The 13,115-nt window shown below is 38.4% G+C and overlaps 1 protein-coding gene across 2 annotated transcripts in view; it reads left to right on the top strand.

The window, feature by feature from the left end:
• LOC143028331 (uncharacterized) overlaps nucleotides 1-13,115 on the top strand; it is a 65,491-nt gene that overhangs the window by 20,239 nt on the left and 32,137 nt on the right. The window contains exons 7-8 of one of the 2 annotated variants that reach the window (XM_076190262.1): nucleotides 9,039-9,282; nucleotides 9,830-10,027. In XM_076190262.1, the coding sequence (XP_076046377.1) occupies nucleotides 9,039-9,282; nucleotides 9,830-10,027 (442 nt within the window). Of the gene's footprint in view, nucleotides 1-9,038; nucleotides 9,283-9,824; nucleotides 10,028-13,115 lie in introns of both variants that reach the window. The other variant, XM_076190261.1, reaches the window with a different exon arrangement.

The raw sequence follows: 13,115 nt of genomic DNA, 5'->3' as shown, positions 1-13,115 counted from the left end.
CATCTTAACAGCTGCTTTCACCTCATCCTTCCCTATTTCTCCTCCATTCTCCTCACTCATCACTCATTTTCTTAGCATTTCCCACTGCAACTACCTTTCCCTCCCTATCCTCCTTCACATTTAGCAACTCCCTAAAATACTCTGCCCACCTTCCTGTCACTGCCTTCTCTTCCATTATCATCTCTCCATCTGCACCTTTTACCTTTTGTTCTCTACTTGATTCGCCTCCTCTTCCTCTTTTAACTTCCTTCCAAAACATCTTTTTATTACTTTCAAAATTTTCTGTCATACTCTTTCCCCATTTCACATCTGCTCTCCTCTTTGCTTCCTTTATCTTATGCTTAACTTCCTTTCTCTTTACTTTGTACCTCTCATACGATTCCCTTGTCCTAATTTGTAGCCAATCTATGAATGCCTTCTTCTCTTCTACACCCTTCTTTGCTTTCTCATCCCACCACTCACTACCCTTCTTTCTATTTCCTCCCGCCCTCCTTGTTCCACACACCATCTTTGCACACCTTATGACTCCCTCCTTGAACCATCCCCATTCCTCCTCCACTCCTAGCTCTACTCTATCCTTTACTCTCTCCCATTCCTCTCTCAACTTCTTCTTATACTCATTCTCCTTTTTTCTTCATTTAAGCATTTCACTCTAAGTACCTCCCTACCTTCTGCCTTTCAATTTTTTTGGCATCATCTGTGAAGAAATTCATATAACATTCAACTCCTTCGTCCATGTCGTTTACGTATATGGCAAACATGATTGGAGCCAGCACTGACCCTTGTGGAACACCACTTATCATTTCTTCACATTTCGAGTATTTGTCTCTAAATACTACCCTCATTTTTCTTCCAGTCAGGAAGTGTTCCATCCATTTTAATAAATTACCTGCAATGCCACCTATTTATTCTAATTTTCCTATTAATTTTTTGTGTGGTACTTTTTCAAATGCCTTTTATAGATCTAGATAGGCACAGTCTGCCCATCCATCTCTCTCATCTATTATATCTATTATTCTCGAATAGAAGCAGATTAGATCTGTTGTACATGATCTTCCTTGTCTAAGTCCAAATTGGCTTGGGTTTAGTATAGATTTTTCTTCCAGATGTTTAACCCATCTACTTTTAATCACTTTTTCACATATTTCAGCTACTGTAGTTAGTTGGATCTTCCTTACTTCCTCCTTTATATATTGGTACAATGTTTGCATTTTTCCAGTCTTGTGGTACTTTTCCTTCTTTGAGCGAATATTTTATTATAGTGTGTATTTTATCTGTTAGTTCCTTCACGCATTCCTTCAGTATCCAATTTGCAATTCCATTCGGACCATGCGATTTTCTAACATCTAGGTTTTTTAGTTGGTCACTGATTTCCTCTTTTGTTACGGTTATTTCCTTCATTTGGGGGGATTTCTGTTTCTCTATTCCTTCACAGTTAGGTGAGTTCTCAATTGTGAAAACTGATTTGAAGTGGTTACTCATAACTTCTGCCATTTCTTGTTCTTTTGTGTATTCATGACTTCCTTGGCGTAGTTCTTCTATTTCTTGTTTGATTTTAGTTTACCATTCACATATCTGTTAAATAGCTTTGGTTGATCCTTACATTTTTCTGTAATTTCCTTTTCATAATTTCTCTTTTCCTCCCTGCGTATTTTTACATAATCATTTCTTAGTTTGATGTATGTTTGCCATTTTCTCTTTTTTTTTTTCCCCATTTTTTCCAGGCTTTGTCTCTTTTATCCTTGGCCTCACTACTTTTTTTGTTGTACCAGTTTTTTATGTATATTCTTTCTTGCTTTTGTTGTGGAATATATTTGATCACACCCTCATTATAAATTTCCTTTAGTATATTCCATTTCTCTTCCATCCTTGTTTCTTCACTAAGGAATTTTTCCCAGTTTGCATTTTGAAAAAATTCTTTAAGTTTCTCAAAATTCGTTTTGCTATACATTGGTCTTCCTATTCTATGTTTCTGATTTCTTCTTAGGGTCCATTTCCTCTTTTAATTCGAATTCTATTAGTACATGGTCACTCTTTCCTAATGGTGTTTTGTATTCTATTCTGTCTACAATTTCAGGTTCCAATGTGAGTACTAAATCCAGTCTCGAAGGTTCCTCATTGTTTCTGTATCTGGTATTTTCCTTTATCCATTGGGTCGATGTGTATTCAATTCTTCCCAACATATTTCTTTGGAATTAAAATCACCCATAACTACTGTATTTCCTCTTTCTTTCAGTATATCAGTTCATGTTTTGTATCTTCAAACAATTTGGAAATATTATGTTCTGTCCAGGCCTGTGTTTTAGGGGGCACATACACTACTATAAATTTTCTACTTCTCATGTGGTTGTTTTCTATCTTTATCATGATTGACTACATTATTTCTTCCTTCTGTTATCTTTGTCACATTTAAGTCTTTCTTGGTCAGAAATAGTACTCCCCCTCCTTGTTTTTCCTTTCTATTCTTCATCCAGCAGTTATATAGACCTTGTCCCACTGTGTTAGGTGGTAGATTCCCTTTCAATTTCCTTTCCACTATTCCCATTATGTCTGTTTTTTCTGATGCCAGGTAATCATTCAGTTCATTCCTGAGATCATTCTGTCATTGTTGGTATATGCTAATTTTAATTTTCTTCTCTCCCTTCTTCTGTCTGTTTTGTTTCCTTCTTTATGATATACCATTTTCTCAACCTCAGGTCCACCACTTTCCAAAAAAAAATCATTCTTTTTGTTCTCGGTTCTTTTTTCGTTCCTTTCTTTTGCTTCATTTCTGAGCTCTTTTTCTTTTTCTTCTTCACACATTTCCTTCTTTATCCATACGTTTTTGAGATTTTCACTATTTGCTAGTTTTGTTGTTTTGGATAGTACTTCCTCTGCTATCAGTTGTGACCTAAGTTTTACCTTTAGTGCCCTAAATTGTTTTTCTTTTGAGTATCTCCCCATTCTGTAAGTTTCCTCGATTTCTTTATCCAAGGTTTGATTTTCCTTATGAATCTGCTTTAGAATCTCTCTTGCAATCTCTTTTTCTTCCCTTTCTCTCTGGTATCTAGGCACATCATGCTTTTCCTTAATATCGTAAATCACAATGCATCTTTTCCTGTCCACTGCATCCCTAACTAAATTTCCTTTTTCTTTAATCACTTGGATTACCGTTTTTTTTTTTCGTATTATCCTTAACTTGTTCCATTATTTCCTTGAAGGATAATTTTTTACTTTCCTGTTCCTCCTTCCACTGTTTTTTAATTTCTTGAAAGTCGTTTTCTTTCATTTTTTCTTCCGCTTTCACCACCTGTATTTGATCCTTCATCTCTTTTTTCAATGCTTCATTCATATTCATATTTTCATTTTTCAAACTTATATTTTCTCCCTTTATTCTATTCAGTTCCATTTTTAGATCATCTATTTCCCTTTTTTTTTATTGTTTTCTTCATTGGCTTTTCTTAATATAGCTACTTCTCAGTTCAATTATTTCGTCCAACAATTAATTTATTTCTCAATTTCTTATGATATTTTTAAACCTAGGTTCTCTATCTGTGTCTAGCCCTCTATATATGTTACTATTTTCTCTATTAAATCCCGAAAAGACACCTCTATCCAACCTTTGGTATGTTTTTGGGGTCTCATTCAGACACATTCTTTTTTTTATTACACCAAGTGGGGACTCTATTGTACTTACTTCCAGACGTCGCTTTGCCTTTGCAGTTTCTTTATCACTGAATTCATCGTTTATTTCATCCATTGTTGTCACTGGTTCTTCTTTTACAGTAACTGAACTAAGATACAAAGACTACATTTCGGTCACCTTAATTTCGACACTCCCTCCCCATATATACAAACCAGGTGGTTGTTGATAATGCGTTCCAAAATCGTCCGTCGTCAAATGGCTAGGTAGCGGTTTGGAGCATGTTTTGGTTCGTCCTTCCTCGATCGCTTCTCGAAGGTGTGTGTGTGTGTGTGCATGTGATTTCAATAACAATAAAATAAATTCTTCTCAGTGCAAATATAATTACTTTCAATCTTGTCACATCTTCACACATTAAATGCATATTCTACACCAAGTATTTTAATGGGGAAAAAATGTAGGGCACAACTTTGTCACAACTACCAACTGTACAGGAACATTGATTCTGTTGCTTCATTCATCTCCCACAAACGCCTAACACCACCAACCCATGCTTTTTTGAGTGACTGTATAAGGGGAGAGGATGGCAGCAGATTGGAAGATAGTATTAAGAGAGAGAGTCTGGAGGAAGTGGATAGTTTTAAATACTTGGGTGCAAATGTGGCAGGAAAGGGAGAGGTGGAGGTGAAAGTAGAATGTAGATTGAGAGAAGCAAGTAAATGGGTGGATTAAAAAGTGTAATGAGAAATAGACATCATATTTACCTACCTAGTTGTAATTTGACCTAGTATCTTATGGGAAGGGAAGCTATGCACGTGGTGCCCTGTCTTTGTATCTCACAGTGTCTACTAAGTATTTCAGCGGCTTTGACCCATCGTTTTTCGCTCATATTTCCGAAATAACCATTCACATCAGCATGATATATTAGCACAGACTGATTCACACCGTGCCCTAATTTTTGACATTATAGTGCATTCACAAGGGTATTTAATTACGGCGTTTACTCTTGATATTAAGTGTCGTAGCTGACACCCGTGAAGTAAATTGAACAAGTGAAGTTGTGATGTCATCACAAACTACCTCGCTTATCGCAACCAAGGAGGATTGGGCGGGTGCTGTGAGAAGGTCCAGATCGTTCGAAGAAGAGTACTGGTCATCGGACAACATACACGAAAGTGTGGAACCCGTCATCATTACCATGGACAGCGATGACGAGGATGAACTGTTTATCCATAGCGGTATGGAATGAAATAAAATGCATGTCCAGTTATTATCATAATTTCCCTATCCATCATATGTATAAACTTGTTATTGAATTCCCTTTCCGGGTGCATGGTATTCAATTATTATTACTTCTTTTTTTTTTTTTTTTTTTTTTTTGAGAGAGAGAGAGAGTGGAGGAGGGAGGGAAGGGGAGGAAGATGGGATACACGAGGTAGTTTGTGATGACGTCACAACTTAATTTGTTCGATTTACTTCACGGGTATCGGCTGCGAGACATTTGATGCCAAGAGTAAACGCCGTAAATAAATACACTTGTGAATGCACTATAACGTCAGAAATTAGGGCAGGGTGTGAATTAAGCTGTGCTAATATATTATGCTGATGTGAATAGTTATTTCGGAAATATGAACAAAAAACGATGGGTCAAAGTCACTGAAATACTTAGTAGTTTGCTCTTAAATTTGTGTAAATTTTTTGCACACATTATTTTTTTATCCAGTTTGTTCCAGATATCCACCACTCTGTGTGGAAAACTTTTTTTATTTATTTATTTATTTTTTTCTCCCATTCAGGTCTCTTCTATAACTATCCTTTTTGAGTTTCTTTTCATTTCCCCATGTATTTCTCATCCCAATTTAGTAAGTCCTCACTATCAAGGACTTCTATGCCTTTCATGATTCTGTAAGTGGTCAGCAAGTCACCTCTTTCTCTTCTTTGTTCCTGAGATAGTAATTTCAGTTTAGCCAGTCTCTCCTCATGTGACAGGTTTGAAAGTGTTGGGGCCATTTTCATGGCTGCTGTCTGGATTCATTCAATTTTCTTTATATTCTTTTTGGTAGTGGGTGATCATAGTGTCACAGCATACTTTAGTCTAGGCCTTATTAGTGTGACTAGTATTACTTTAACCAATCAGCCCATCCAACCCCTCTTGTATTATATCTATTAGTCTTGAGTAGAAACAGATTAAGTTTGTGGCACATGATCTTCCCTGTCTGAATCCAAATTGTCTCGGGTTTATTATATTGTTTTCTTCCAGGTGTTTTATCCATCTATTCTTGATAATTTTTTCACAAATTTTGGCTACAGTGCTTGTAAGGGAGACCGGTCTGTAATTTGTTGGTTCTTCTTTGTTTCTTCCTATATTGGTACAGTATTGGCATTTTTCCAGTCCTTTGGTATTTTTCCCTCTTTGAGTGAGCAACTTATTATGTTATATATTTTGTCCATTAATTCTTCTTTACATTCTTGTAGTATCCAATTTGCAATTCCATCTGGGCCATGAGATTTCCTTACATCAAGGTTCATTAATCCATTATTTCTTTTTGTTATTGTTATTTCCCTCATGGGGGGGGGTTGCACTTCAGTTCCTTCGTCCCAATCCTGTATTTTTGCTCTAGTGAAAACCGACTTGAAGTGGTTGTTCATGACTTCAGCCATTTCTAAATCTTTTCTATATATTTTTGTGTCATAATTTCACCATTTCCTGTTTATTTTTAAGTTTACCATTCACATCTGTAGAATAGTTTTAATTGATCTTCACATTTTTCTATTATGTCTGTTTCGTAGTTTCTTTTTTCCTCTCAGCGCACTTTTACATATTCATTTCTATGGTTGATATATACTTGCCACTTTCCAGGTTTTTTATATTTTTCCATCTTTATCTCTTCTATATTTTGCCTTATTGCATCTTCTGTTGAACCAGCAGTTAATACAGGCCTACACCTTTTCCTGTTTCTGTCATGGTACATATTTATTCACTCCTTTATAAATTTCCATCAAAATCATCCATTTCTCTTCCACTTGTCTCTTATAGAATTTTTCCCAGTTTGCATTTTGAAAGAATTTGTTAAGTTTCCCAAAGTCTGTTTTGTTGTACATTAGTCTTCCTTTTCTGTATTTTTTTTTCCCTATATATATTTCCTCCTTTAGTTCAGCCTCTATTAGTATGTGGTCACTCTTTCCATATGGTGTCTTGTATTTGATTTTATCCACAATTTCAGGTTCTGTTGCAAATATTGAATCTATATCTGGTATTTTCTTTTACCCATTGTGTCATTCTATGTTCTATAGTCATGTCAAGTTCCCCATAGATCCTCTCTTGCCTTTCACTGTCATCTCTTCCCAACAGATTTCTTTACAGTTAAAATCTCCCATAAGTACCAGGTTACCTCCATCCTTCAGCATCTTGTTTAATGAATGCCTTGTATCTTCTAACATTTTTGAAGGCTCTCTTTCCAAGAGCCCATTTTTTGGGGGCACATAAATCACCACAAACTTTCTACTTTTCATGTTGTCTTCAACTTTTATCATGATCATTTCCACTCTGTAACCTTCATCACATTTAAGTTTTTCTTGGCCAAAAACATGATTCCTCTGCCTTGTTTCTCATTTCTATTTTTAATCCAATAATTATATAACCCATGTCTGGTTTTTCTTCTGACAGGTAATCATTTAGTTCACTCAATCTTGAGATTAATCCGTCTATATTAGTATAGGCCACTTTTAAGTTTTTCCTTTTCTATTTCATTTTCTGTTCCTTTCATTTTGCTTACCTTGGTGCACCATTTTCTCAGCCTCATGTCTAAGACTCTCCAATAGAATTTCTTGCTTTTGGTCTCCGTTCTCTCTGCGTTTTTTTTCTTTAGCTTCATCTTTTAGTGTCTTCTTTCTCTTTCCTCAACATTCATTTCTTTATTATCCACATACTGTTGTAATGTTCACTCGTTGCAAACTTACCTTATTTTACTAGTATGTCTTCTGCTACCATTTGTGATCTTAGTTTTATCTTTAGAGGTCGAGTTCTTTCAGACATTGCCTGTATTTTGTGATTTACCTCTCTTTTTAGATTCTCACTGTTGGTAGTATCATTGTTTTTCATCTTTTCATTTTCACATTTAACCTCAATTCTTTTCTTAATTCACTTGTTATTTATTTTGGAAATATTCTTCTTTAGTTCACATACCTCTCTATTGACATCAAAATAGCCTTTCTTTAAAATCACAATCTCTTTCCTTAATTCCATGAATTTTCTCTCCCATGAGTTTCTTTTAAGATTCATCTCCCATTCCATGTCTATGATTTGACTCAAATTTCTTTTTTTGTACTTACTAAAGCCAGAAAATAGGTCATCGCTGTACAATCTACCAACTCCTCTTGGGGTTTCAAAGTGTCTATTTACATTTAGTTTTGGTATAGCGTCTGAACAGTTGATTTATGAAAAAACAGAAACATGGAATATAAGAGAGTTTAAACATATTTGAGATGACATGCCTGAGAAGTATGGTAAGGGAGGCTGGACAGAGTGAGAAATGAGTAGGAGAGCGGGGGTGGAAAGGGAGTTGGGAGATAGGGTTGATGAAAGAGTTTTGGGATGGTTTGGGCACATGGAAAGAATGAGTGAAGAAAGTTTAGTAAAAGAGATGTGGAAAACAGGTGGAAGGAGTGAACATGAGGCGACCAAGGAAGAGATGGATGGATGTGGTAAAAGGAACATTGGAAAAAAGGGGAATGTCTATTGAGGAAGGGAGAAAACAGAAGATACGGGTGAGTGGAGAATGGTTGTGTGTGGATGTTGCTGAGATGCATGGAAAGGAGTGGGTGGGGGAAGGTGGGGATGAGGTAGTATGTGTAAATGATATTTTGGTACAGCCCAAATGGATTTCTCCCCATCTTCTCTTCTTGTACAAGGGGATGGAGAGGGTTGGGTTGCCAATTAAGTGAATTGGCCTAGCTGTGGATGTGCTGTGTCTTGCTGTATTGCTTCTGACCCAGGGGAATGGGCAAGATGCAGGGATGACCCGTCATCCAGGAGTAGCCAAGAAAAAAAGGGAGGGTTGGTGAATAGTAGGGGAGTATGTGGGGATGAAATGGGTGGGAGTAGATTTATGCCTTTGCCTTCGGCTACCTCCCTTGTAAGGGGGAAAAAGCCATTGGCATATGTATGTATGTATACATACATGAATAGAATCGGCAATGACAACGATGTCAATCAAATAATTCCGACAGTTGTCCCCGGACTCGAACCCATGCAAGTCTCGGGTTTGAGTCCAGGGAAAACTGTCGGAATTATTTGTTTGGTATACATATATATATGTACCAAAGCCCTTTCCACCATATAAGGTGAGTAGCCAAGTTAAAGCACACATCCACTTCATACACAAATGATTCTATAGATCACGTTTTTGTTTTGCAGGTTTTCCAATTGCTGATGTTTCTGAAGTAGGCGAAATAGTTATCACTAAACCTCCGAACACAGGAGGATTAATATCAAAAGGAACTGTGTCTGAACAGTTGCTTTATGAAATTGGAGACCCATCTGTTTACATACTCCCAGACGTTGTGTGTGATTTTACAAATGTTAAGCTGGAAGAGACAGCTGATGGGGTTCAAGTTCTTGGGGCTAAAGGAAGACCACCAACAGACTCCTTCAAGGTAATGTAGGTGGTAGAAATAGAATTTTTTAACTTGTATTTCATCCACAAGGAGCTAAGTGGAGAGAAAAATGGGCAATTGATATGAGTGGAATGGGTCAGGGTAGGTACATGCCTTGGCTGGCTATCCCTCTCACAAGGGGGAAGAGGCTCTTGATATGTAGATAGACATATCAGTACCTAAGACAACAGACAACAGCCCAGCATTTCTTCATGGAGAATGTGAGGACTGTTGCTAGCCACTGTGAGGCTATGAGTTTCTTGTTAGTAAAATTACTCTCCAGTCATGTCACCTGTTTTCTTATTTTTGTCTTTCAGCATATGTTCCAGTTTCTCTCTGATCCATCACTTATCAATTCCTACTTATGAAATTACTCTCCAGCCTTGTCCTTTGTTTTCTTATTTTTTCCTTCTGCATATGTTTGTTTTTCACAGTATCCATCAGTAATCAATTCCTCTCCTCTCCCATCCAAACCATCTCATAAAGAGTAACAATGATAATGATACTACATACAGAAGTGAATATCAGTTGATTTACTTTTTTGTAGGTGAGTGCAACGTACTTGGATGGCTACAAGGCAACTGCAGTTTGCTGCATTGGAGGTCCTCAGAGTGCTGCTAAAGGGAGGCGGACAGCAGAAGCCATTTTTGCCAGATGCCAAACAATTTTTTCCATGTTGAAGTTGCCAAACTTTACAAGAACCCATGTTCAAGTTCTTGGGGCAGAGGACACTTACGGAGCAAACAAAAGGTATGAGCATATGGTTGCTTGTAGTTTTGATGACTTTAGTTGGTATCTTACTGTTTTAGTGTAGTCTAAATACTTCATGGATGGATCACCCTGCCAACCCTACCTCCTGAAGTACTCTATTTTTATTCATGTGTTCATTCTCTTGCTACAGTAATATATGTGAACACATATGCTAGAGGCATTTCCCCCTATATAAAAGGGGTGACTGGATGAAAGCACACTAATTACACTAATACCAGTCCAAAGTTTCTTCCCAGAGAGATCTAAGGGAGGGCCCAAGGAACATTGTCAACTGGTGTAGGGCTGTGGTTTTTAAGTCAACAAATCTTTAGGCAACAGATGATTAATTGATGCAGTGGAAAAAAAAGACAAAGATGATTCAACTATCATCACAAAAGGCAATTATAGTTACATACATACATACATATACCAAGGCTTTTTTTCCCCTTACCAGGGGGGTAGCCAAAAAGGACAAGGCACAAAAACATTCCCACCCATTTCATCCCCGAAAACACTCCACACCCCTCCACCCTCCCTCCCATCTTAGCACCTCCTAGATGAGGGGTCATCCCTGCACCCTGTCCACTGCCCTGGGAGAGGGGGGGTCGCCGATTTAAGGAAGCGGCCTTGCTGTGGATGTGCTGTGTCCTGCGACACTGCTTCTGACCTAGGGCAATTATAGTTAAATACACAAAAAAAAGTTTCAGAGGGATTAGCTTGTTAAGTGTAGTTGGGAAGGCTTATGGAAGGATCTTGTTTGAGAGGATTAGGAGAGGAATAGAGGGAGTAATTGGTGAGGAACAGTGTGGATTTAGGACAGGTAGAGGTTGTGTAGATCAGATTTTTGTTTTTGTGATAAGACAGACATGTGAGAAAGCTATAGGAAAAAGTAAGGATGTTTTTTGGGCTTTTATGGATCTGGAAAAGGCTTATGACAGGGTAGACAGGAAGGCACTGTGGGAGGTTTTGCGGATATACGGGATAGGAGGAAAGCTTCTAGGGGCTGTCAAGAATTTTTACGAGAGGAAGAGGAGGCGAATCAAGTAGAGAAGAAAAGGTAAAAGGTGCAAATGGAGAGATGATAATGGAAGAGAAGGCAGTAAGGGGAAGATGGGCAGAATATTTTAGGGAGTTGCTAAATGTGAAGGAGGATAGGGAGGGAAAGATAGCTGCAGTGGGAAATGCTAAGAAAATGACTGTGATGAGTGAGGAAAATGGAGGAGAAATAAGGAAGGATGAAGTGAAGGCAGTTGTAAAGATGATGAAAGCTGGTAAGGCACCTGGTTTGGATGGATGCCATGCAGAATGTCTAAAAAAGGAGGTACAGTGATGTTGGACTGGCTGCTGAGGTTATTTAATGTTTGCTGGAGAGAGGGTAGAGTGCCGGAGGACTGGAGGAGTGCCTGTATAGTTCCTCTTTACAAGGGAAAAGGGAACAAGTGTGAATGTAGTAGTTTCAGAGGGATTAGCTTGTTAAGTGTAGTTGGGAAGGCTTATGGGAGGATCTTGATTGAGAGGATTAGGAGAGGAACAGAGGGAGTAATTGGTGAGGAACAGTGTGGATTTAGGATGGGTAGAGGTTGTGTAGATCAGGTCTTTGTGGTAAGACAGATATGTGAGAAAGCTATAGGAAAGGGGAAGGATGTTTTTTGGGCTTTTGTGGATCTGGAAAAGGCTTACTATAGGGTAGAGAGAAAGGCACTGGGAGGTTATGCAGATATATGGGATAGGAGGAAAGCTTCTGGGAGCTGTCAAGAGTTTTTATGAGAGTAGTAGAGCTTGTGTCAGGATTAGAAATGGAGAGAGTGAGTGGTTTGAGGTAAAGGTGGGACTTCATCAAGGATGCGTTATGTCGCCCTGGCTGTTCAACTTATACATGGATGGGGTAGTGCGAGAGGTAAATGCAAGGGTAGTGGGTCAGGGATTGGAGATGGTTAAAGAAAATGGAGTAAAGTGGGAGGTGAACCAGCTGTTGTTTGCGGACGACACTGTGCTTGTGGCAGGATCGGAGGAGGGATTGAGGAAGTTGGTGACATAGTTTGGGAGAGTATGTGATAGAAGAAAGCTAAAGATAAATGTGGGTAAAAGTAAGGTGATGAGATGTACAAGGGGTGAAAGTGGCAGGAGACTGGAAGTGAGCATTAAGGGAGAGCGACTTGAGGAAGTGGATAGTTTTAGATACTTGGGTGCAAATGTGGCAGGAAAAGGTGGAGTGAAGGTGGAGGTAGAATGTAGATTGAGAGAAGCGAGTAAATGCCTTGGTGGATTAAAGAGTGTAATGAGGAATAGACATTTGGGAATGGATGCTAAGAGGAGACTGTATGAAGGAGTGATTGTGCCAACAGCACTGTATGGGGCAGAAACATGGAACATAAAAGAGGAAGAGAGAAGGAGTTTGAATGTGTTTGAGATGAGGTGCCTGAGAAGTATGATGGGGGTTACTATGCTAGATAGAATGAGAAATGAGGAGGTGAGGAGGAGAACAGGGGTGAAAAGGGAGTTGTTGTTGTCGTTCCCTAGATGATGCAAAAATATTAAAGGGCAGAAGGTAGGGAGGTACTTAGAGTGAACTGCTTAAATGAAGAAAAAAAGGAGAATGAGTATAAGAAGTTGAGAGAGGAGTGGGAGAGAGTAAAGGATAGAGTAGAACTAGGAGTGGAGGAGGAATGGGGATGGTTCAAGGAGGGAGTCATAAGGTGTGCAAAGATGGTGTGTGGAACAAGGAGGGCGGGAGGAAATAGAAAGAAGGGTAGTGAGTGGTGGGATGAGGGAGCAAAGAAGGGTGTAGAAGAGAAGAAGAAGGCATTCATAGATTGGCTACAAATTAGGACGAGGGAATCATATGAGAGGTACAAAGTAAAGAGAAAGGAAGTTAAGCATAAGATAAAGGAAGCAAAGAGGAGAGCAGATGTGAAATGGGGAAAGAGTATGACAGAAAATTTTGAAAGTAATAAAAAGATGTTTTGGAAGGAAGTTAAAAGAGGAAGAGGAGGCAAATCAAGTAGAGAAGAAAAGGTAAAGGTGCAGATGGAGAGATGATAATGGAAGAGAAGGCAGTGAGAGGAAGGTGGGCAGAGTATTTTAAGGA

This window comes from Oratosquilla oratoria, chromosome 9, assembly GCF_046742065.1.
Source record: "Oratosquilla oratoria isolate Oo_2021 chromosome 9, ASM4674206v1, whole genome shotgun sequence".
Classification (NCBI taxonomy): domain Eukaryota; kingdom Metazoa; phylum Arthropoda; class Malacostraca; order Stomatopoda; family Squillidae; genus Oratosquilla; species Oratosquilla oratoria.
Note: the sequence above shows the minus strand (reverse complement) of the source record. Positions and strands in the feature narration are given on the sequence as shown.